At 42.6% G+C, this 25,441-nt stretch overlaps 1 protein-coding gene across 1 annotated transcript; it reads right to left on the bottom strand.

The window, feature by feature from the left end:
* Positions 1-10,407: 10,407 nt before the first annotated feature.
* BTF3L4 (basic transcription factor 3 like 4) lies at positions 10,408-25,205 on the bottom strand. The gene is made up of 6 exons (XM_090048578.1): positions 25,099-25,205; positions 23,908-23,971; positions 22,251-22,364; positions 20,468-20,669; positions 14,918-14,977; positions 10,408-13,331 (listed from the first exon to the last, which is right to left on the bottom strand). Exons 2-6 carry the CDS (start codon positions 23,959-23,961, stop codon positions 13,285-13,287), a joined length of 477 nt encoding a protein of 158 aa, XP_089904704.1. The 5' UTR covers positions 23,962-23,971; positions 25,099-25,205; the 3' UTR covers positions 10,408-13,284.
* Between the last annotated feature and the right edge of the window lie 236 nt (positions 25,206-25,441).

Below are 25,441 nucleotides of genomic sequence, written 5' to 3'. Positions count from 1 at the left end.
CTGCACAGTCAGCGTCTTGTGTACATGTGCCCAGTAGGGCACAAGGGGCCTTGGGCTGTTCAGAGGTCATACAGTGGGTGCAAAGAGCTGTTTGCTCCACTGAAAAACTTTTCCAATGTCAGCTGTCCTCACCAACAGTGAACTGACTGGTTCAAGATGATGATCAGCAGTAGGCAAGGCAACCTCATCACTCCCAGTGTGTTTCAGCTCTACCTTAAAAGACTAGTGGGTAGAATCACAATGAGGTGAAGAGGCACAGCAAGGAGATAAACATTGCCAGCTACATTTGTTGTGTATCTGCTGAACGTGGAAAATAAGGACTTGTACAGCCAAACCAAGGGACTCCATAGGACCAGAAAACAATTCCAGCTGCCTAAATGTAGAGGTGCAGATGGTCTTCTGCGGGAGGAAGGGAGAGAACAGCGCAGATACAGAAGCAGGTGGCATCAAGGTACCAATGTGGACAGCTCTGTCAATTTAGGAAGCTGCATCACACTGGACAGTCATTGCTCTAAGCAGATCACAAGAGAGACAAGGGGCATGTGGTTCTGGGCAACTTCAAGTTGAGATGGAAAAGGGAAGTTATACAAACACCAGGCTCTTCAAGATGTGCATGTTCTTGATCCTGCTCTACGCGGTGGAGACATGGACCTTTAAGTAGGCCAACCCACAAAGACTTCTAGCTCTCAAAACTAAGGGCAGCTTCAGATGTTATTCCAATTGTGGCATACCTTTTCTTGCGGGATGAAGGCATGGCACCACATGCACGGCTACAAGGGCATAGAGGAGGCTGTCAAGAGGAGGGGAAAAAAGGAGTAGCAGCTTGCACCACTGCTGTTGACCAGCTCGAGTTCTCACCTGACAGAAGCACCCCTGAAAGAATCAGATGACCCTACTGAGGAGTTATCTCCAGGACTCCCAACCCCAGGAAGCAAGATGAACAGAAGAGGGAAATCCTCCCCCCACATCCTCCCACTTGAACATGTGGCTGGAGCAGAGCCCAAGTCTCCTAGACAGCAGCAAGCTGTGGGGGGATGGGGAAGAATCCCTCCTATGTGCAGACAGGGAGAGCCACGGGCCACAGCACAGCCTGGTCTCACAGGGAGAACCCCCCCACACTTCCCTTCACTGGAACAGAGCCCAAGTCTCCTGAGCAGCGGCAAGCACAGGGGAATCCATCCCCCACCCCCAACTCCTAGCTTGCTGCTGCCTGGGAGACCCTGGACTCAGCTCCAGCCTGGTGGGGGTGTCCCTCATGGCCTGCTCTGTACACACATGGTGGGATGGGGTATTTCACCTGCTGGGTACAGGGAATGAACCTAGGCCTCAGAACTATGCTGGGGCTGGTTTCTTCCTTGTTCTCTCTCAGAGAAGTTTACATTGGATATGCAACAACACCCCCCCTGGGATGCCAGAGAACCAGCAGATGGCCATCATGCATGGGCAACTAGTGCCTCCCAAATCTGGTGGGGGGGCCGGACGACGACACCAGCTCACTGCCCAGGGGATGGGGGGTCCCCGAAGGGCCAATTGCTGAACCAACGGTGAAATCGGAAACGCACTTCTGGTTTTGTGGCTGGAGCTTCCACGGGGTGCACAGCCGATCTCAGGGTGTGCACGTGCCACCCGTGTGCACTCCCTATGCCATCAAGCAATGTATTCCTTGCTACATGTGCAACTTAAAGCTGGATAGCAACCAGCTGCAAAGTTTGTTCTCATTTTCAAGGTCTAGCTTTGTAGCTATCTGGAGCTTTCAATAGCATGATAGGTACTTTGCATACAGAGCTGGTCTCACAGTTAATTGCACAAAAACTGTAACGTGTAGAGGGGCTCTGAAGGTTACAGATGGCTGTTTATGGTCAACTAACAGGCCCACATAAGAAACTGTGAATTGGTATGAAAGAGCCAGTTGTGAAGGTAGTGATGATGAGGAGGATCCAGCTGTTGGGCACATCTGCTAGTTGAAGGATGACCTGACAAACACATCGCTCTTCAGCCTGGTGGAGAGCAGCAAACCAAATGGCTAGATGAGGAAATCAGACTGATGCAGAAAAGAACCTAGATGCTTCATGCCCAAATACAGGACCAAGCCCAGTGGAGAAGCAAGAATATAGCATACGATTGGCTCCTACAGTCATTTGACTAAGGAGCAGAGGAAGGATGAAAAATTAAGTAAACTACTACAATTTTAGGGATGAAAAAGGCTCGTATGGTCTGTTACTAACTACATACAGCCAACATAGGACTGCCTCCAGCAACTCAAAGGACAGGAAGTATAAAGGAAGACAACAGAATTCATTGCATTTACAAATTATACAAAACACAAAAAATTCTTGCAAAATAAGCAAGAAAGGCAGACTGCCTGAAAACAACTAACACAAAAGGAGAAATGTAAATATAGTTTCATAACTGTTAGGGGCTGGAAGCGACCTTACAGATCATTGGGTCCAGCCTCCCTGCATTTGGGCAGGAAAGACTGCTGGGATCAGATGACCCCAGCAAGATGGGCATCAAGACACTTTTTTGAAGATCACCAGGGTGGATAACTGTACCATCTCTGGGGGGAGCCTGTTCCAAACCCTCGACACTTGACTTGTAAAGTTCTTCCTTATGTCTAGCCTGAAGCAATCTTCAATCTGTTTGGGGACATTTTTTCTTGTTCTCCCCTTGGAGGCCTTGGTGAATAGATGCTTCCCCAGGTCCTGATGTATGCCCCTGGTATTCTTATAGGCTGCCACCAAGTCCTTCAAGTCTTCTCTTCTCCAGGCTGAACAGACCCAAGTCTTCCAGCTTCTCCTCATGACCTGGTCTCTAGGCCTCTAATAATGCACGCAGCCCTCCTTTAGACTCTCTCAAGCTTCTCCACATCCTTCCTAAAGTGCAGCACCCAGAACTGGACGCAGTACTCCAGCTGCAGTCTCACCAAGGCCAAGTAGAGCTGGAGGATAACATCCTTAGCCTTGGTCAAGATGCCTCAGTAGACGCATGCCAGTGTTTGATTTGCTCTGCCAGCTATGGCATAGCATTGGTGGCTCATGTTCATTTTACTGTCTCTCATGAGTGACACCCAGATCTCGTACAGTTATGGCGATGGCAAGCGTAGCCATTGTGGATTATTTCTCCCTAGACAGAGAACATTACACTTCTCCATATTAAACAACATCAGGTTGAGGTCTGCCTACCTTGCAAACCTGTCCAGGTCGGCCTGTATCACCAGCCTGTCTTTGAGTGTGACCCCCATAGCTTGACATCATCAGCAAGTTTTTCCATTTCACTTTTAACACCCAAATCCAAATTGTTGATAAACATGTTGAAAAGCACTGGTACAAGAAATGAACCCTGAGGAATGCCACCGGTCACCTTCTGCTATGACAACTCAGTTCTGTCTATCAATACTGGGTCTTACCACGGAGCCAGTTACCTAGCTACCAGACCATAAAGTAGTAGAAACCACGTTTTCCTAATTTTACCATGAGGACACCATGGGAGACCAGGTCAAAGGCCTTTTTGATGTCATACACTTGAACTTCAAACCTCATTTCCCCTATCCAGGTGGTAATTTGTTGCTAGTTATTTATAATAGATCCCATTTTTCAAGCAGCTGAAATTCTCAAATACTGCTCTTGACAAGTTAAATAACTAATAAATGGATCTTTTCAAATTCTTCAGGTCTCTGGATGAGTTATAGGAAGCAAGTTGTACAAGATGCACAGAAAAGCACATATTTTTACTCACAAAAATGAGTTAAAAAAATCTTAATTGTTCTCTCTAGAAAGAATTTGTTCAGAAAAAGTCTACTAATGCTTTGTCTTTTGAATAAGTAGTAACTAATTAGTCGGAGTAGAATATATAATAACAACAGATATTTAGTTGTGCAATATTTTTCTTGAAGCAGAAAAGAAATTGCATACAATTTTGAGACTATTTAAAAAAAAAAACCAGCATTTTCTTAAATCAAATTCAAAGGTCTTTTTTTTTTTTAAAAAAAAAGCTATGATTATCTATGCAACATCATTATACTATTTATTCTGGGACTGTGTTGCTCAAGGAATACCAGCCTTGAATACAGACTAAAAGTTTAATAGCCTAACATATGACTTTTCATACTGCAACTCTTAAAACTGGCCTGAATAATGTGCACTTCAAAGGCAAACCAATCAACAGAGTGTTATGTGCTTGTGAAGGTGTGTAACCTCTGGGTCAGACAGGAGCAAAGGTAATCCTATGCCAAGATTATGCTGTACACATTCCTTTCTGATCCATACTGCAGGGAAACACCTTCATCTCACAAAACTGCTTTTACTTAGCATTCAACCTTTCACATGTTCAGATGACTGTTTAAAGAAATACTTGTTAAAAGCCAACTACAAAACAATAGAAAAGGCAGCTTAATATATCTGATGCAATTTAAAAGAAAAAAAAAACAAAACCAAACAATTTTTTTCTTCCTGATTGGATAGTTAAAAAGTACCTGCTATTGGAGAGCTGCCAATCTTGATACCTTTTCACCAGCATTTTTTTTTTTTTTTTTGCCCAGATCAGGTACAACAGATTCCACGTGCCATCTTGCCCAGACAGCGTGCACCAAATATAGAGGGCATTACCAGCAGTGGAGGTCAGAGGACAGTTAAATGTTCAAGGCTCGGCTGCTTTTTGGTCCCTCTGCTCAGGCTTCCACAAGGGATGCTGATTGCATGAAAACACTTCCCTGTTAAATGGAGATCATCAAACTTATTTAACACAAGTTAAAACCAACCAATCACCAGGGGTTTATAGTCCACCGATGTAGACACTGCTCCATACGAGGGGAGAGGCCCTTCACACTAAACTGCACAATTCAGAGGTTCAAACATCCTAGTCGGAGAGATTTGTAGTGAAAAGATGTAGTGATCAAGAACAATCCTCTCGCTTACCTATGTCTGCCAACAGTTGATACCATCTTGAAGTTTCCAGCTTGACAGAAGATTTCTGTTAAGAGTTCAAATGTCCTTAGACTAACGCATGCCATGCTTGACGGTGGTCTGGAGTGAGCTGGTGAGACAGCACTGACTCTTCCCCTTTTCCTCCAACTGCTCACTTGCACTAAAGCGAAGCTAAAAAAATATACTCTCTCTTTTCTATGCAATTGATGCAAGGACTGTGAGAGAAAAAGAGGGCTGTCCATGTGACATCCTCTCCATTGCATTGCAGTCCTTGCAAAAGAAAACAAGGAAGACAACTTTTTACTCTCACGATGCAGTGATTTCAGGAGAATAAACTAACTCTCTCTGTAAACAAAGTTCAGGTGGAAATTTTCTATCCCATGTGAGAAAGCGATAGCTATCATGTTGCCAGACAGAATCACATCTAAAAGAAAATTAAAGATTTGTTCTTCAGTGAAAGAATAAGGAAGATGGATACATTTAGCGAACCATATGGCACTGATATCTACCATAAACCTTACGCAATACTGGATTCAGATCCACCATGCACAGCAGTCATGCAGAACCGCATATCTTTCACAAAGGATTTTATTAACTTGAGCTACATGATGCACCCATGCAAGGTAGGCCAAGTATTACCCCTGCTGCAGAGATGCAAACTAAAGGACAGAGAAGTTCCACAACTTTCCTCTAAATGTACAGTGAAATGTTTACAACCAGAGTTAGTAACCCTGGAGTCCTGATCCTAGTACTCCTGCTTTAGCCACTGGCCCATAATCCCTCCCAAAACTACTAGCAAAGACCTCTTTCAGAATTATTCTCTTCAGTCACTGACTATCCAGCTTGATGGGCAGTACTGTCTGTCCTCCCATTTCTTCAATCTACCAGGCTCTTCTGCCTGCGCAAACTGGCAGTTGAGGTGGAAACACGTTACTTGAAGGGAAAGAACAGCTGCACTTGTTTATGCAAGTTCAAAGAAGTCTTTGCTTCAAAACTCTGTCTAGAAATTGCCCTTGCCCATTCCAGTTGTCAGGATGTGCACCTCTTCTGCATCACTGAATTTACTTAGTCACAGAGGAAGGATTGTTTAATGAGTATAATCTTCATTCTCAGAGACTGTCTTCATACACTTCATCTGTCTATTTTGCTACACCAAGACGAGGCCAGCATCATCAACAATAACAAGGGGATCAGCTGAAAGGGCCAGAAGATCCAGTGACTCAACTACTTCTGGACAGGGATGCCTGCTCAGCCCCTGCAAAGTAATAGAGCACCTGGGTTATTTCCCAATGTTGCATAATCTGACACAGAAATGTCAAACTCATCTAGCTCATGGGCCAGGTGAGCATGGCTGGGCTGGGCTGGGCCAGACCAAACCAAACCCCTGTGCAGTGCCCATGGTGCCATGTCAAGTCCACACACTGCAGTATGCACCAGCTCCCTGGGCTGGCACAGGGTGCACCCTGGACCCAGCACTGCAGGTCTGGGATGCCATAAGCAGCCCACACCCCAGATCCCATGTGCCATGCAGTGCTGGAGCCACTCCACATGCCAGACAGAGCACACCCCATGCTGGCCCTGGGGGCTGCATGCATAGCAAGCCTCAGACCCAGCCAGTGCTGCATATGGTGTGCAGGGCTGAACCTGGTGCTACAAGCAGCAGAGTCCACAGCACAGGCTGCATGCAGCACCCCAGACCAACCCCCTGTGCTGCCCACAGCTCACAGCCCGTGCAATGTGTAGGGCACCTGGCCAGTCCACTCCATGCAGCACACATCAGTCCTGGGGCTTGCTGTACACCTGGATACCAGCCTACCACATGGCACGTAGGCTGGAGCTAGCACTGCATGCAGCACAAGGGGTCTGAAGCTGGGTTGCATGCTTCCTGGGCTGTATGCAGCACATGCAGGATGGGGACTGGTGCACTGGGTCAGTTCAGTGACCCATGGGCCAAATTACATGGCTCCCCAAGTTGGATGGAGCCTGTGGGCCATCTGTCTGAAATTTAACTCAACACTCAAGAGCAACCTTCTCCAGTGATAAAGCTGCTTTATAAGTTAGACTGGGCTTAATTTACCTCTGATGTAGCCAACTCCATGGACGTGTTACATCAAAAATAGTCCATTACCACTGCTAAGATATCAACTTCCAAGGCACACCCTACTGAAAAACACTGGTAGATTTACTCACCATTCTAGAACCAGGAGTCTGCTCCAGTTTCCACTTACGTGGTGAAGCATAACATGAAGTAACAGGAGTAAAAGCCCTTTTATACCAAGTGATAAAAAGCATATATTTGCCAGGATTTTGGGGTCTAAAAAGCCAAGCTCAAGATCATATCACAAAATTGTTTTGTAATACCTGTGGTGGAAGCTCTATGACTTATTTTGTACAAAATGAGCTGAACAGAGTAGATTAGCCATGAAAATCCAGACAGAAAAATAAACTCCAAAGCCACTGCTGTCAAGTCTGTGCACTCCTTTCCATATAAATTCGGTGACAGCAAACCAGTACTGTATTTCAAAGCGTTTTTGGTAGTGCAGCCAATCAAATTCCAATGTTTTACTTATCCAGTCCTCAAGACATTACCATGGCATTCAATATCAAACAAAGCAAAATATACACAGAAGGTAAGTACTATAGAAAATTCAAAGGAGATACATTTATTTCACATATACTCACTAGGATATAAAAATCCTGTTTCAAACATTTCCCACTTTCCCTTGATATTTCATCCTCTTATTTTTTGGAGTGACTACTAAATGATCAAGACTTTCTTCAACATTAGTCTGTCTGTACCCTACCAGGAGCAACTGATGAATTCAGACTGGTGGGGCGGTGGAGGGATTTGCAGCTGGCCGGCAGCAGGGCAGAGTGGGGTGGTTTGCAGCCTCCCCGCTACCAGTCAGAGCACTGGGTCAGCTGCAAACCACCCCTCCCCTCCACTCCCAGCCAGCTGCAAAGTGTCCCTGCCACTCCAGTGGGACACTCTACCACCCCACCAGTCCCAACTCACCAGCTGTGCCTATACCCTACACGCTTAGCTATAGATTCATCTTAATTGCTCTCTCCTGCTACCTACTGTAGAAAAAGAGCCATGAGCAAAATAGTAACACCAAGTTAATTTCTTCTCATTGCTGCTGTAACTTGCCTTTGCTTTCTGTACAGTGGATCCAAGATCAGTTATCCACACAGCGCACTATGCAAAATGGTCAGCCCATTCAGATTACAGCTGTCACTGATTTCTTGTCTTGCCTTGCTTTCCGCAAGTCAACCTCTCTACACCCATTCACTCACCTGTAAAAATCAAGAAAAACATGACTTTCTGATAGGCTAGGTGAGAGAATTAATAGCTTTACAAAACTGCTGTTATTAGGTCTTTCAATGTTCAGAGTTCTTCAAATGATTACATTTTGACCATCCTCCATGCTCTTTATGGGGGGAAAAAAAGAATACATATTTCCAGTTTGTATTTCTGTTCTAACTTCTTAGTATAGTTTCTAAACCATCTCATAATATACATATATATTTAATCTGTTGTCAGTGCTTTACCTTCTCAAGGCAGCAAACAAGTATTCTAGCAACTCTTTAAGATCTAAAATGAGATTACTTCGCCTAGTACCACAAAGGTTACGTAACCTGGTCTGACAATATTTTATTCTGTGTCAAATATTCTTTAATAACTCATCATTTACTTTTTTTTATTTGGACAGGCCATGCCTTCGGTCTTCTCTATGCTCATTCTGATTTTACTATTGTTTCAAAGATGACTGTGATGTTCAAAAAAAAAAAAAACACCTTAATTTATTAGGGTCTTGCTCCCATTCTCCAATTATATATAGGTTTTGACAAGATTGCCTCGCCAGCCTATACAGTACAGTTCAGCTTCTGTCCTATCCAGCTACAAATCAGAATAGCTCTTTTTGATGGATTTAAATCAGAACTTTAAACATGAAAAATTCAATCATTATTAACATTTTAGGAATAAAATGCAGTTAAAATTATTAGAGTGAATCCAATTATTGCTTACCCCTTTCAAGGCAAGAGGACAACATGCCAAAAGTATAGCAGTACTTTAAAAATACAGTTAACATAGTCAGACCTCTTTTAATATGTGGGAGAACAATAAAACCCGTATCATTTGTATCATTCCCCCCACCCCCCAAAAGGCATACTTGCAACAAAACTTAATACAGGCTCAGTAAACGGTATCTAAAATATGGATCCCAGAAAAGCCAAGACATTTTACATTAAAATGTAAAGAGATCATAATTACACATCTAAGTTACATATGGTAAAAACACACTACAGTATATTTCTCAAAACTGCTCCTTTAGAATAAATGCCATTTGTCTTTTTTCTTTTATATTTGTGGCCAAGTTTCCTTTGTTACAGATTTTACTAGGTATCTATGTGCATTGACATTTCATGATGTCGTGACCTAGGAATTAAAGCCCCAAATAATGAAGGCATCTTTACTTTTCCAATAGGAGGATGAGTTAGAAAGCATCAAAAATGAATGTTTACGATGCTTCAGCATGCTGAACACCTGGCCGACTTCAGCTGGATAAAATTGTACCTAAGCAAAATGGAAGTAATGCTGGTGAGCAGGGGAAAAAGCGTACCTCTTCCTTAATATACCCGAAGGTAAAGAGCATCTGATCAGACTCTTGATCACAGACGCATCAGTTTGTATTCTTAGAATCTATTTAGACCTTCAGTTCTACTTTACATGGAAGCTGCCACAGCAATGAAAACTGCTCATTTCCATCTGTAGCTGGCCAAACTACATCCTATGGACCTTGGTACAGTAGTCCCATCACTGTAAAAGATGGAACCATTATACCTTAAGGACGGTTCATTTGATTTGAAGCATGGCAAGTCATCTACTGAGCATTACAGATCATCATGAACATATCAACCCAGCACTTCCCTTTTTGCCCCAGGAAACCTTAAGTAGAGTTGAAATTCAAGGACTACCTTTCTTTCAGACCAGGATCTCTTTACACAGTTGTGTTCCCCATAAACAAGTACACTGTCATCCAGTACTATAAGATCTATAACCAGAGAATACAGAACTCTGTCAGGAACTGAATCAAAATCATGTAGTTCATACCTGAATACAGGCCTGTAAAACCTGAGTTAGCAGGTGCTACTTAGACAGTAGTTGACTTAACTGAAAAAGAGAGAAATTAGGCTTTGGGAGGTGATGCCTCTTAGGAGACTGGTATTATCATCCTTTGGAAGTGATCACTGAAGTGTGATGCACATAAGAAAAGTGGGAAATTTTGAGGGCTCCAGCTAGGATACAATTGATCCTATGGTTTGAAACAAAAGAATCAAGAATACTCAGCATACCTTTACTGCAGTACATGCATCTCAACATGGGGTGCTCAGTAATTTCCTGTTCACCTGCATGGTCAAAGATTGCTCCAGTTATTTCCTAACAAAAAAAATAGCTATTTTCCACAAGAGTCTTGGTGAGTTATTTTCAGTTAAAATCAGTTTAATGGATTTCCGTAAGCTGTAGTATTTCAGCAGCAAATCAAACGTGGTCAACTGTTTTTGGATACAGTGAAAGATAGAGATAACATGACTACATAACCAATATATTTAGTTTCTTTGCTGGCTTCCAAACATAAGTAAGCAATGAAGATTACAAGTAGCTATGACCAATAGCTAGAATGAAAAAGTATCTTTTGCACAAATCAGTAAGTCTGACTACAAACTTACCGAATCACTTGATATCCCAGACACTTACTGTAACCTCCCACACACAAATTACCACCATGCTTCCTAGTTCAGAAATCAATGTGCTATTTTATGTGTGGATTAGTAATAAATGATTAGTAGGGGGAAAAAATTCCACTTATTTGTAAATAAAGTCAGTGCAGTCACAACTTTTCAATGCTCTTCATTCATGCCAGTTCAGTGTAGTGTAGGAGTTTTCATTTTTTTTATTTTTTTTTTAAAGAAGTGTTCCCCTTCTGGTGGGTACCCCTGCTAGAGTGTACCCCCTTCCAGATGGGGGGAAAGGTGCTGAAGGCGGCCGGCCAGACACGAAGCCAGCAACACACGATGGCAGCACAGCGGTGAATGACAGCGGCACGGGGTGGGGAAGCGGTGAGCAGGAGCAGCACAATGGTGGATGGTGGTGGCAGGGAGCTTGCACACAGCAGCAACTGCTGCCATTCACCACCACATGCCGCTTCCCTGCACCGCCACGCATACCCCCTGGGGCCATCCCAAGTACCCCAGAGGTAAGTGTACCCCTGGTTGACAACCCCTGCACTAGCAGAGGTGCTCCACCAAGCTGTAGAGATTGATGCAAGTTTTGTTTTCTGGCCTTTTTCATTTGCTCATTGGGCAGTTGCCCTCTGAATGGCAGTCTGCTCAGCTTGCATGTCTGTGCAGAGATGAAAGTGAAAATGAGAATAATGATTTTCATTACAAAAGAGAAACTTCACCTATGGGAGGTGAAGCAGCCACAAGACCGAGTATAATCCTATGCAGTACCACAGAGAAAAGGGCAAAGGGTGGGGAACCTGGCACACTGGGAATCCTGCTGAGACTGACCAGTCTTGCCAGATCCTTCAGGTCTTCTACATTATTTACATGTACACGATGCTATTTAAAACAGCTGCTGCATCTACATATTGCTCCTCACTCGGTCCTGTTGGGAGGAGACGACACAGAAGAGGGAACATTTCCTCTTTTGTACTGTTTTTTTATTTTGTAGTAAGATCCATGTATTATATAAAATATAAACAGGAAAAGTGAACAAGTCTATAAAATAAATCAAATCTAGATGACAAACCACTACAGCTCTGCTTTCATGGTTTATGATGATGTCACTAGAATGCTCATGTACTGATAACCTTGAACTTTAGTTATCTAGTGTATGAACCTACATAAAAAAGCTGATATGTCTCAATTAAGCCATAGTTAAATGATATATTTAGAGAAAGATGGCTTTCATAAGCTACAGCTGCCCTTGATACAGGTTGCAATGATGTTCAACTACACTATAATGCACATTACATCAAGAACCTTGAAGAGCCTCTGGAAAAGGGATTCACATTTAGCATTTTGAAGGAAGGTTCAGAAAATACTACACTGCACCAATGGTACCTCCATGTCCTGTGTATCCCTGAAGAAGGTTTGTTGTTTTTAATATGCTACTACAACCATGGCACTAAACCTAGATAGAGGTAGGTTATAGGCAAAGGTAAAAAATCCCTTCAGAATTAGTGGCATTGCACAAACTGCCCAGCAGGACGCCAAGGCAACATGACAATGACCCCTTCCTCTCGCATTGAACTAATTCATAACCATTCTTAATTTCTAGTGCCCTGGAGAACAACAGTTGTTAGGAGCTGCAGTCACGACACTGGAACAAAGTCTCAAAAGCCTGCTAAGCAAAAGTATGTTACTGTGCAAATGGATGCATCACACTATTACCAACTAGACCTTCCAGTTCAGGAACCGATGGACATAGCTCTTCTGGATGGCAAGAGCTTATCTTCTCATGTGTGCAAGAAACATTCTGAGGATATATACCCAAATGATCAAGAGGAGAACACACCACTATCGATTCAAAAGGGGTTCAATGAAGGTCAACCATATAAAACAGACTTCACATGAAGGCTGATGGACTTGGCTAAGGTTAAAAAGGGGAAGAAAAGGGATGGGGGGCAAGAGGTTGAGACAAGAACTTTAAGAAAGAAAGCACACTTTTTTAGGATCAATTTAAAAAAATGTTAGCATACCAAACAGGCTTATAAATATCCTGCCTTTGGTATCACTTGGTATCAATATATGGTTGATAACAAATAGCATGGATACATTTTCAACATGGAAAATAAACATATTTGCAAATACAATAGTTAACAGCAAATTAACCCAAAGTTTAACGGCAAAAATGCCTTCAGTTCATGAAACATGGACAAATAAGACTTTCACTATTTTTCCGTGCACTAGTTGGAGGAAAAAAAAAAAAAAAACAAGGCTGAAGATCCATTTTATTTCTACTTCTGAGGGAGAAGGGAAAAAGTTAAATAGAACTGTTCTCCAATTTGTTCTCTACTATATGTACACCCACACACATACATACACACACATGCACACACTCCTCAAACTGCACTGACATTTTTTTTTTGACCAAAAGAAGAGATCCTGGGAGTAAGTGCAAAATGCAAAAATCAACTGACAGAAAATGCTGAACAAACAGCATCATTAAAATACAAAATATTTATATTACTGAACTATTAACAGATGATGTTCTCTGTTTCTTTAAAACTTTGGAACCACATAGCTGATTTCTTAAATCTAGTCCATGCCAGCTTCCAGAACTATTAATGATTTAATTAGCTTCATTCTTTGATGCTTCATCAAAGTTTTCTACGAGATCTGAAAGAGATGAAAATATTAAATACAGTTATTTTCCAGTAACACTGTCTTTATATTTTAAAGAAACTATCCAATATAAGAGCCCAAACAGTTATTAATTCTACTTTGTATGTACACAGCTTTTTCCACCTGCAGATTTCAAAAGGGTTTACAGAAGTGATGCCAGAATGAGACATGCAGGAAAGTGAAGAACTAAATTTGTTGAATCTCTACTAAGTTGCTGCTCCATAGAAGATGCCCAGGATCTTTCTGACTTCAGCTGGGTTTCAGGTAACGAGTACTTAAAACAGCAATTAAAAAAAAATGGTCTTCTAGTGGTCTCAATGAAAGAGGTGTACTCAATACAAGTGGAAACCTTTGAATAGGCCTATGCAACTTACTCATGGTAAAAGCAAGTAAATGAAGAGCCACAGAAAGAACTCAGGTCTCCTATCTACACTGTTACAGAACGCTTGGATGCATACAAAAGAATCACTAACCATATGTTGAAAATTAACCATATATTAACCAGGTATGACAATTATCTCAAATGAACAATGCAGAGGCATAGCAAGCTCCTGCCATGCCCTGGGCAGAGCGGTGACCACTGGAGCAGGGGGGAGGAAGGGAAGGGGATCCTCAGCTGCCCCAGCTCTCTCTGCACTCAGGCAGTAGTTGCTGCAGCCACAGTAGTACAGGAACAGGCTGCTACAGCCATACAGCCAGTGCATTGCACATCAGCTGCAGCAGGTGTACCTGAATGCAACCACCCTGCAAGTCTTTGCTACGGAGGTGCAGCTCCATGCTTCCTAACCAGAGAAGCCAGACAACTGTGCCGTGTGTGCGTGGGTGGGTGGGAAAGGAAACAGAGGGAGAAGCAAAACGGTGGCTCCCCACAAGAATTTCTGCAAGGGACCAAAATCCTTGGGTGGAAACAGGGCACACCAGTCCCCCCATGCCACCATACACTACAGGACACAGGGTTGCTCAGCTTCTATGGGCCGAAAGCAGAAGGCTATACCTGCAAAGCAGAGACTCGTCAAGGGACAAATCTGGTGCTCCCCTCAAGTCAGAGCATGGAGCTTGTATCCCACTCACCTCCCTCAGTTATGGGACTGGAACAATGCTATGAATAAATGGCATCAGGTCCATCCCCCCCACCCAAAAAAAATCCTACTTTTTCTCTTCCAATAAAGGTCCAAACTTGGTAGTATTGGTAGTAGGGAGAAACTTGTTTTCCTCTATTACAGAAACAAGTATTCATTTAAACAAATCAGAGCTGAAAAGTACACATGATCACTTCTAAATATTCTTCTCTCCTGCTGCATCAAGAAACCACTGTGCAAATGTTATTCAGCCAATCCTCTCAATTGCTACTTAAGTATTTATGCCTAGTTACAGATAATAAGGCAGAGTAGATATGGATTTGCTCAAGGCCACACATCAGATGAAATTCAGGCTTTTCTTTTCTCTGTTTCACCTTTATTTCATTAGACCAAGATGTTTCTCTAGATGAAGGGTATTGCTGTACCAAGAGTCAAATGGAAATATCTACTGAAATAGTATATAATTTAAAAATGAAGAAAAAAGTGGGTCAGTAAGCTTACCTGGGACATCATCATCTTCTTCATCAATGTCTTCAGATTTTGGTGCTTTGCTATCCAACACTGTAAAAGAAAGCCTTGTACTGAGCATATGAACTAATATGTAGATAGTTCTACAAACACAACAGTCCTACACAACCACCCTCAAAGCTATTATTTACAGGTTAAATAGGAAGTGTACATTTTCTGGCAAACATACACATACATATATAACACATATACATATATACACACACCAAGAGAAATGCTTAGGAGTTAACACAGAGGAACTATACAACCAGGAAAGCCTCAGTGCACAATCTGATGTAAATCTATACAACACTGCTACAGTTAAAAGAAGTGGGTAATTTGAAAAACTAGGATGCAAGAGCCAGTGTTTCCATTCAACGGTGTAAGATGCTTGTCATTTCTAAGAACTGGTGCTTTTACCACACAGCATAACTGGCAAAACTACCAAAGTGTAGACACTACATAATTGAGCTCCCCCCCTCCAGTTTTCCTGTTATTCCCATGAAATTGGCAGTATCTTAATAATAGGGGTGTACCAATAGAGATTTTGGGGCCAATATACTGATAGGCCATTTTTAAGGAGGCATCTTGGCCAATACCAACCCAATTTCTGATACTAGTCCAGCAGCTGGGAGAGCTGCGTGCAGCTGGTAAGTCTGGTGTGGTAGAAGGGGAGGGGGAGGGAAGAAAAGGGGCATGTGGGGAGGAACAACACAGATCAAGGCCCTGAAGGGGTGGGGCAGGGGCAAGTGCTCCCCAGCCGGAGCAGAGCAAGAGGGATATAAGCAGCTCCCGCTGCTGGATGCCGTTCACCCAGGAGCCGCTCATATGGCAGCTCATCCAGCACTTGCCTACTCATCTGGCAGCTCCTGGATCTGTGCAGATAATTTTCTTTGCATCTGTACCAATCTGATACTGGGCCGATGTATCAGTGCACCTCTACTTAAGTCTGCTGAATGCGGGCTGGAGTCAACAACTTGTGTATTAAAACTGACCTATTATTCCATTTTTAAGTTCCAAAAGAATTGGATTTTTTCCTAATTATTTTTTCCTCTCTTATAGATTCATAGATGTTAGGAGCAAAAGGGACCTCAGTAGGTCAACAAGGAGCTACTGCTACCAATAAATAACTATTTTTCTGCCTTCAAATAAATTCTGGGTTCTTATAATACACACAGAGTTACTTTCCTAAAGTACCTGGGTTCTACCGAGGGTGGCTCAACAGATACCACAGAACAAATATTAGGTACTGTAAGAAGTTCCATTTCATAGCCACATTTTTCTGCTTGCTTCACAGATTGTTCAACATGTTAAACAGTAAAAACTAAAAACAAAAGTTTGAAACTAATCTCCCTGTTCACAGGGGTGTTTCAGTAAAGATGCATGGTTTCAGCAAAGGGAGCATGAAATGACTCAAATGATAAACACTCATACTCCAAGTTATAAAATAATGGGACAACCCTTTACATAGCACATAACAGCACTGCATACGATATAGAATTAACCAGCTGACTATGTTCAGCCATGGTTTTTCAGGCTCAAAACATTAACATACAATACAGGAAAAGTAACACTTCATTTACACCTGACCTTAAGTTTATATCTAAGTTGGCAACTACCATATTTACTCAAATATAAGACTACCCTCCCAAAATTAGACTCTATGTATGGAAATTTATAAATGTTACAATTTTCCAGGTATAGAATCTAATTATTAGAGGTTAACCTTGAATTTGTCCCCCTCTCACTGCTACAATAAAAATAGATTTAGGGGGTGTCACAAGGCCCCCTTGCACTTTGCTTCCCCCCTCAACTTCTCCCTACAGTCCCCTTCCTCCTTATTGGCAGACCCCAATCTCCCTGAGCACATGGAAGTGAGGAGCAAATTTAAATACACTGACCCTAAAATAAACACAGCTTTAGTAAATTGCACACAGTACCCATACACACCTCATCCAGAATGGATGCAATTTACCTTTCTTGAAACTGCTGCAACTTTTAGCACAGGTAACGCCATACACATTTGTAAGCAGCATTTTGGCATCTACTCGTATGTAAATTATACATATTAGCCTAAAACCAAAAGGCTCCTGATTTACCAAACGGTTCATTGGGGTGGGCCCCAGCAGTCAACAGCTTTTCAGCTCAGCATGTGTGTACTCCAGACACCCCCACAAAGGAACCATGTGCTAATTAGCCCCCTACTCATGACTAGAACTGGGTGTTCTTGTCTTATACTGGGTTCTTATCTTGCTCTCATCTTATACTGGATGTGCTTGTCATGTTCAGATGGGCTGCACTAACCTATCCTTGTGGTAGGTTCCTATCTGCATGTCTGCACAATATGGGCCACATGTAATACAGTCATGCTCGGTGTTGACTACATTTAATCAACTTCCTAGTTATTTTCCATTACTGAGCACATGCTGCTTTTGGCAGCAGTTTAATGATAAACAGTGTATTTAGTGAGGTGTCCTTTTCCTCCATGCTGATTTGGGGATGGAAAACCCCCCCAAAAAAACACACGCAAAAAAACCCCTTTCTCTTGTATTCAAGTAAATATGGTAATACAAAAAGTTCAAAATTGACCAACTTCTCAGACATCAGATGTATTACCCAAGCAGTTTCTACTCTCACATCCTCCCAGTATTCCACCTGTGATACTGCTACATACACAATTAATACTACACATTCAGTTACAACTAAGCTTCTGCACCATGTTACCAACATATCACAGCTCCAAACTTTTTATAAAGTTACAAAATTTTGATACCTGATATGAACAAACAAAGTTAATGCAACCTCAACACTGAATTAGACGAGGGAAAGTCTAAAATGCTTTGTTGCTCTGAATTGCAGCTTGAGGGCTCCCGTTATGAATGAGCGCATGTGCATGTGTAGAGTGGGTAGGGGTATTTTATACAAACACAGAATACTTCAAACCTCTATGCGGCACTGGTCAGGCCGCAGCTGGAGTACTGCGTCCAGTTCTGGGCGCCACACTTCAAGAGGGACGTGGACGATATGGAAAGAGTTCAGAGGAGGGCCACTCGTATGATCAGGGGTCAGCAGGGCAGGCCTTATGAGGAGAGGCTACGGGACCTGAACCTGTTTAGCCTCCACAAGAAAAGGCTAAGGGGGGACCTTGTGGCCTGCTACAAACTGGTCAGGGGGGATCAGCAGGTATTGGGGGAGTCCCTGTTCCCCCGTGCGCTGCCAGGAGTGACCAGGAATAACGGTCACAAGCTGGCGGAGGGTAAGTTTAGATTAGATATTAGGAGGCGCTACTTCACAGTCAGGGCGGCTAGGGCCTGGAACCGGCTTCCAGGGGAAGTGGTGCAGGCTCCTAGCCTGGGGATTTTTAAAAGGAAGTTAGATGAGCACCTTGCTGGGGTCATCTGACCCCGGTGCTCTTTCCTGCCAAGGCAGGGGGTCGGACTAGATGATCTACCTAGGTCCCTTCCGACTCTAGCTACTATGAAACTATGAACTTCTTCTTAAAAAGCCCTGGCTTGTATCTCCAGGCAAAATTGAAATTGCAACTACATTTTATGTATTTTTAAGTACTGAAAACAAAATTTCATATAAGAGTCTTATAAACTTGTCTCTAATAATCTCTGTAGCTTCTTAAAAAAAAAAAACGTATCAATTGTTTAGTTCATCTTTTATGAAAAAATATCTTTGCTAACACACAGGAAAAACTCATTCAAAAACTTGTGCTTTGCAAGGTTCAAGATCAGATTTCTACATTTAGTGATCTTTATCTGCTTTGAGGAAGGGGTTTTTCCTAATAAATGATGCTCAACAGGCCTGTTGGAAGATCATTTTAAGGGTGCCATGGGGTGCTGCACAATATTAGCACATGGTTACATACACCTACACGATTTATATGACAAACCCAGAAATTTCAAATAGGAATCTGTAGTGTCAGAAACAGAAAGACCACAACAGGTCAGGATGAGTTATCTGCAAAAAGAATCACTATCATTTTTCCATAATTTAAAAAATTATTTAAATGTTGTTGTCTTTAAATTGGGGGGAGCACTGAATTCAGAGAGGTTATGGGGGGGGGGGGCCTGCAGTCTAAAATGATTAAGAATCACTGTTATAGATGATACATGGAGGTCCCTTCCAGCCCAACTTTTAATAGTTATTCCCTAAATTTAATTTGCTCTTTATAGTTGCAACTAACTTTTTATTTTGGTCTACAGAATTTCTATTGCAACATTTAAAAAAAATTTCATTAAGTGAAGTGTCAGTTTATTATATAAAAAAGCTGGTCTCATTCTAGGTATTTAGATTTAATTCCATATTCCTGAAATAGAACACAACCCACATCAAGCTACGACACTCTACACTCAATATTGCAAAGTACTGTTTAAATCAATGATTCTCAACCTTTTTAGATTTAGGGCACCACTCTGTATCTCTTCTGCATTGACCATTGTTCCAGTTGAGAACCACTGTTGCACTGCCTCAGATTATCTCAATGGTTCTCAACTGGGATACACCACTGCTGCCATAATGTCCTATGTACCTCCTGTAGAGAAGGATGGCACAGTCTGCAGCAGTGCTCTTGTCTATAGTGGAGTTATCTGAGAAACCTAAAGTAAGCAGGAGCACCCACCCATGCTGCAGCCCTTCCCAGTCTGACTTCATGTACTTTTCACAGACAGTTAAACCTGACCCTAAAGGACCTGGCCACCAATCTGGCTCCACAGGAGGCACACAGGTTAGTTCTACCTGGCTGCAACACCCACAACACAGCACCTCTGAAAGGGTCCTGGCAGCACCCTAGTTGAGATCCACTAGTTTATATTTTTGGCAATATTGTCTTTAATGTGCCCAACTTTATCTAAAGATAAAAATCAGTTTTAATCACATTTTGTGGCCACTAGACAACAGAAGCTCGAAACAGAATTATACCACTGTCCCAAAGTTACAATACTAAGTGAACAGCAAGGTAGAGTCCAAGAGTGCTATATTTTGCAATTTGGGAATTGAACAAAAAGCAAATGATTTTGGAATTTTAAGAAGTCTAACAAAAATCTGTAAACACAACAAGAACTGCAATGTTGACTGAACAAATTTAAGTGGCCCACAAGTAGGTTAGTAAATTGTTAAGTCTACTGAACTGATACTTAGTTTTGGACTCTACACTATTTACAAAATTAAGTATAATTATCAGAAAACTACATTGTGCAAGGACATAGTATAATATAAGAAGAACAGTTTATCCTGTAAATAGTTTGAGTGAAGTATTAGGTTTAAGTTACTTAAAGTATTAAGCCAAGTGTAAAAAAACCCCCCAAAAATTCAAAAAGCTCTACATGACTGTCAGTCTTTACGTCTTCTGAAAATGAGACTTGGGTTCCCAAGTCACATAGGCATTTATGAAAAGTTTACCTCAACACTTTTCCAAGAGCATTAAGTTTAATTTAAAAACCAAAAAAAACCAAAAAAACCAAAACAAAAAAACCCCAAAAAAACCAAACCAAAACAAAACAAAACCTTTAATAAAACTTTGCAAAAAAGAACCCCTACCTGGTCTTGGGAACTGTTCCGCTAACTTCCTGAGACTTGTTAAGCTGTCAGCACCAAGCTGGCTTAAGATGCCTGGAAGCATTTCTGTGATCGGTTTAGCTTCTGCATGACCAGTAATTGCAAAAGTGTTCGCAGAAAGGGAAGCCTGGACCTTGGGGTTGTTGAAATGAATAACTGTTCCATCATCTTTTATCATATTCACCTGTTTAAATATAGAATATTTAGTACATTTCATATATTTTCCTCAAAACACTTTAATTTGTCTTTTCAATACAACAAAAGCCACAAGTCAGCATTGCTTTTTTGTTTTTATGATAGTAGTATTTGATCAAATATGCAAATAAGCAATGGTTTGCCAAGTATTTTTACGTTTTCGCATAGACGCAACTGTATTTTTAATTAAAAATTAACCTGCTAAAGAGAACAACTATATATAAATCGTCATGGTCCAGGGCTTAAGCTAACTACCACTAGTCAAAAATAATAATAATAATAATAATAATAATAATAAATCCCTTTAGTCTACATGATACAGGTTTGCAAGCCTTGGCTGCAGTACTGCAATTTGATGGACGCAGGTGAACCAGTATATCTGCAAAGTCTACTGAAGCTATGAGGGTGCAGGGACCTGCACAAGCACAGCACACTGCAGGGCAGAGCCTCGGGGCAAAGCGTTCTCAGTTCTCAAAGCCTTTTATCAAACATGCTACTGAAGTCAACTTGGTTTTACGCATGTGCAGCAATTAACTAGACCACATGGCAGGAGCCAGCAGTGTCCAGATACGAACCATTCCGGGTAACTGAAGAAAGTGTATCTGTCAAGTTTTGTCTATACCTTAAGACTGAGTCTCTAGAGGAGGAGGAGGAACTAGGACTGTGTTTTTCTTTGTGTCCTGTACTACACAGAGCAAGCATGCTGATCATGATTAAATAGAAGGATTAGGGTAAATTCAGATTCCTCCACACACTTACACATTCAACTTAACCATTACATTTCTTCAGCTAAATGTAATGCAGTAACATTTAGTTTAGGCAGAACAGAAACCCCTCTGCCCCCTAACACATTATCTCAGAGCTCTCCAAGTGTACACAACAGATCAGGTCAATTTTGTAAGGAAAGTCAAACAGAAGTGTCCCAGAGCCATTTCTAAAGTGAAAGATTTGTATTTAAAACGAAAGATCACTCAATAGAACTGCAACAATTCCATCACTGTCTTGCCGGGATTTTAACTTGAGTAAGGACACTGCCTACTTAGTGTCTTTGCAAGTGCTAAAAAAGGTATCAGCCTTGTTCAAATGTTACAGTTCTTTGAGTTTCCACATAAGTGGACAGCAGCCAACCCTGCAGTACAGAAAGATTTGTACTGGGTTAACCTCATAGATTACAATGTCTTCCTTTATATTTTGAAGAGTATCACACACCCTGTTAGTTCTAACAAGTCATTTTAATGGAACATCCACAAAAAGTTTCACTAATCAAGTTCAGACAAATCATTATTAAAAAGTCCCAAGAGATTTTCTTTTGCAGCCGTTTCTCAAGTATATGCAAGTTAGGCAACCTGTTGGCTTCTACCACCAACAATTTAAAGAAACAAGGACAGAAAGGCTCCTTCAGGAGAAACTCTCCTATGTCAGCAGAATTTACCAATACCAAGCTCAGAGATCAAACATGGCCCAATATTTCTTAGCATCTCACTATGAGTGTGCAGGGACCTTGCCAAAGTTTTAAAGTTTTTCTAGCGAATAGTTTAAGCCAGTCAAATAATCTGTTAAATCACTGTACCTCTTCGATGCCAGCAATATTATTTACGGCCAATTTCTTGAGTGAACTCTGAAGTTTTTTGTCATCAGCTGTTGCTGTTCTGTGCACCACCTTCTTCTTTCTGCGGGCCGTACCCTAAAAAAAAAAATTAGACAATGCAAGAAACATTAGTCAGGTACTCTGAAGGTCTGACAGTTGTAGTCACATGCACCTATCATTTCAACTAACTCAATTCCACAAAAGAAACTGCTGAGTATTACACCCATGTTATCAGGACATCCCAGAAATCTTGGACTGACAACCCTGCCGAGTTTTGTGAGATTTAAAGCAAACAACAAGAAATTGAGCAAGTCTCACCCAACACACATTGCACTAGAAATTTAGAATCACATCGCTCAGCTATGCTCCATCTGCCTACAGTAGTTAGAAGCTCCAATGTCAGGAAGCTCATCCAGTTTATACATTTCCCCACCCCATATAGAAGGCTGCTTCTTTACCTTCAAGAATTTTTTAAAAAGCATAATAAATTAACTGGAGATACTGATCCATTTGATTTTTCCTTTTGCTACATTTGCTGTATTTACTACTTGGTGTTTTATACTAAGAGGAAATGAAAGAAAGCGAAAAAGAAGTTTGCTTATATTTTTTACTACGAGGAAATGAAAGAAAGTGGAAAAAAAAGTTCATTATTTCCATTGAAAAAGCACACATTCAAACTTGAACAACTCAAGAAAAAACCTTCAAGTCAGTTAAATTGTAAGGCACCATTACAAGGAGCAAAACATCCTTCCTATTTTGTAATGCTTATATGCTGCAAATTCCCACACAGTGAAGTGCTTCTGTGTTCAGGATTTAAAGTGCTACATTTAGGGCTTTTCTATTTTACAGAGCCTCAGCCATTGTAGCTGTGCCAGCATAGCTACACCATCATCTGAATGAAGCAGGCCAAACCAACAAAAGCCCTTTTCTGTTGGTATAGCTATGTTCACCCCAGGGGTTTACCAGAACAGTCAAATAAGCTAGTGGGTGTGATATAGCTATGCCGGTAAAATTTTGTAGGGGAGACCAGACCCAGGAAAAGAGTAAGTCTTCAGACCCATGCATCTATGCATTGGAGCAATCCAGTCAGTTGGGTCCACTCTGAAAAAGTTACTTTCCAGCAGCCAAAGTGCTACAATTAGAATTGTAACAACATTATTTTAGGTCCCCAAAATATACAGCAAGGACTTACCTATGCACAGAAATTAATTCAGATTCAGGAACTGCCTAAATTAAATTGCAATAGATGAGTGCCTGTGCATGGGGTTATTCAAGAAGAGATTCGCAGACCATAAGGCCAAGAAAGATCATCTAGTCAGACTGATCATCCAGTCTGGTGGCTCCCAAATGGGGATCTATAATACCACAATAAGCGATCTGTATCAGGTCCTCCTTTTTATTAAGGCACATAGTGGGTCTTAATGGGGAGCAGCCCATTAGTTCAAAAACTATGAGAATCACTGACCCAGTCTGACCTCTTCTGTAACACAAGCTGCAGCACCTGCCTGAATTAATTCACACTTGATTTAGGACACCAGGGTTAGAAATAACTGTCACGAATATCTCTGTGTATAGGCAAGACCCCAGAATGAGATATGTTAAGTGGCTTTCTATGAACCTAACATTGTTTTCATCTTACCTTTCCTCCTATTCGGACCTGAGCTTGAAGCTTGGCTAACTTTTCTTGATTCATGGTGGTGTATCTGAGGAATAAGGAGACCAGCTCTATTATCACAATGTTAAGATTAAAAAGTTGACACACAAACAATCCCCTGCTCATGAAGCGATAACTTATTTCAAAGGCATCCAGAACCATCCTGAATGAATACAGCCAAGTTGTTTGTTTTTTTAAATAAATTATGTTTCACAAGCAACAAAAACACCTGATAAGAACTTGAGGCAACATTTTGAGCCACACCATTGAACTGATACAGCCCACAGAAAAAGGAGTCACCTACAACAAGCCTACAACTCTGCTCTAAACTGACAGAAACCAGGAAATTCAACATTTCATCCCAAATCGAGTCTTCACTCGCCCTCATACCAATCTGCTGCTTCTCCCCTCACCCACCCAAGCTAACTGACAGCACAGACCCCCAGACTGGCTTCTCAGTCCACTTTATAAAACAGCACGCGTTTCCAAACAGATCGCCCTAAAGCGACTGCGCTCAATTACAGAAAAAGGGAGATGAGGCAATTGCGGAAGACGCCTGGTCGCCCACCAGCCCTGGAGCAAGGAGAGCCCAATGTCGGACTTAACCGTGACCAAAAACCCCACTCCAACAGGGTGGGAAAAGCCTCCCGCACTTTCCCATGCGCTCAGTCATTTTGGGAGTCCTTTCACTGGTCTGTGCCAGCAACGTGTCGGGGTTTCAACGCCTGGCAACTTTCACACGGGACAAAAGAGAGGAGAGTGCTCCCTGCAATGGAGAAGTTGGGGGAAGGGGGAGGGCTCCCTCCAGTGTAGCTGTGCCCCACGGCGGGGTCACCCCCCCACAGGGGCAGGAGGGAAGGGTGGGGGGCAGCAGGATGAGGCCCCTTCTCTCACCCCAGGCCCAGGGGGGAGGGGACGCACCAAACCCCAGCCCCAAGAGGCTCTCGGCTGCGCCCCGAACGCAGGGCCCGGACACACACATCCCCCTCCCCAAAGCCCGCGGAGCAGGGTCCGGCCTGCTCAGGGACGAAGAGGCCACGGAAGGGGGCGCGGCCGGGCCGCAGCAGGCGGGGGAGAGAAGGGGCAGAGCAAGGTCGCACTCGCACTGTCGCCCGGCACGACGCGGCCCTGCGGAAGGGGAGGGGGGAGGAGGCAGCGGCGGCGGCGCGGTCTCACCGTCCACTCAGCTCCGCTGCGCTCCACTCCGCACCAGCACGCGGCGAGAACAAGATGGCGACCACAGAGAGGCGAACGGTCCAGAGAAAGGAGGCCTCGCACCACGTGACGCAAGGCCCCGCCCTCTCCGCTTCCATTGGACGCGGCCGCCATGTATTTACATAACACCGAACGCCAAAGTGAGCCCGCCGCCCTGCCCACAGCGGGTTGGTGGGCGCGGGAGACTACAAGCCCCAGCATGCTCCGCGCTGGGCAAGTCCCCTGTCCCCTGCTGCGGGTGCATTCAGCTTGGACGACCGGGAGGCTTGCAGCGCGCAGGATAAAGTGAAGAAGAAAAGTGATT

Source organism: Crocodylus siamensis, chromosome 5 (assembly GCF_052110815.1).
Source record: "Crocodylus siamensis isolate JL-2025a chromosome 5, ASM5211081v1, whole genome shotgun sequence".
Lineage (NCBI taxonomy): Eukaryota > Metazoa > Chordata > Crocodylia > Crocodylidae > Crocodylus > Crocodylus siamensis.
The sequence above is the reverse complement of the archived record's forward strand: the minus strand, read 5'-3'. Positions and strand labels throughout refer to the sequence as shown.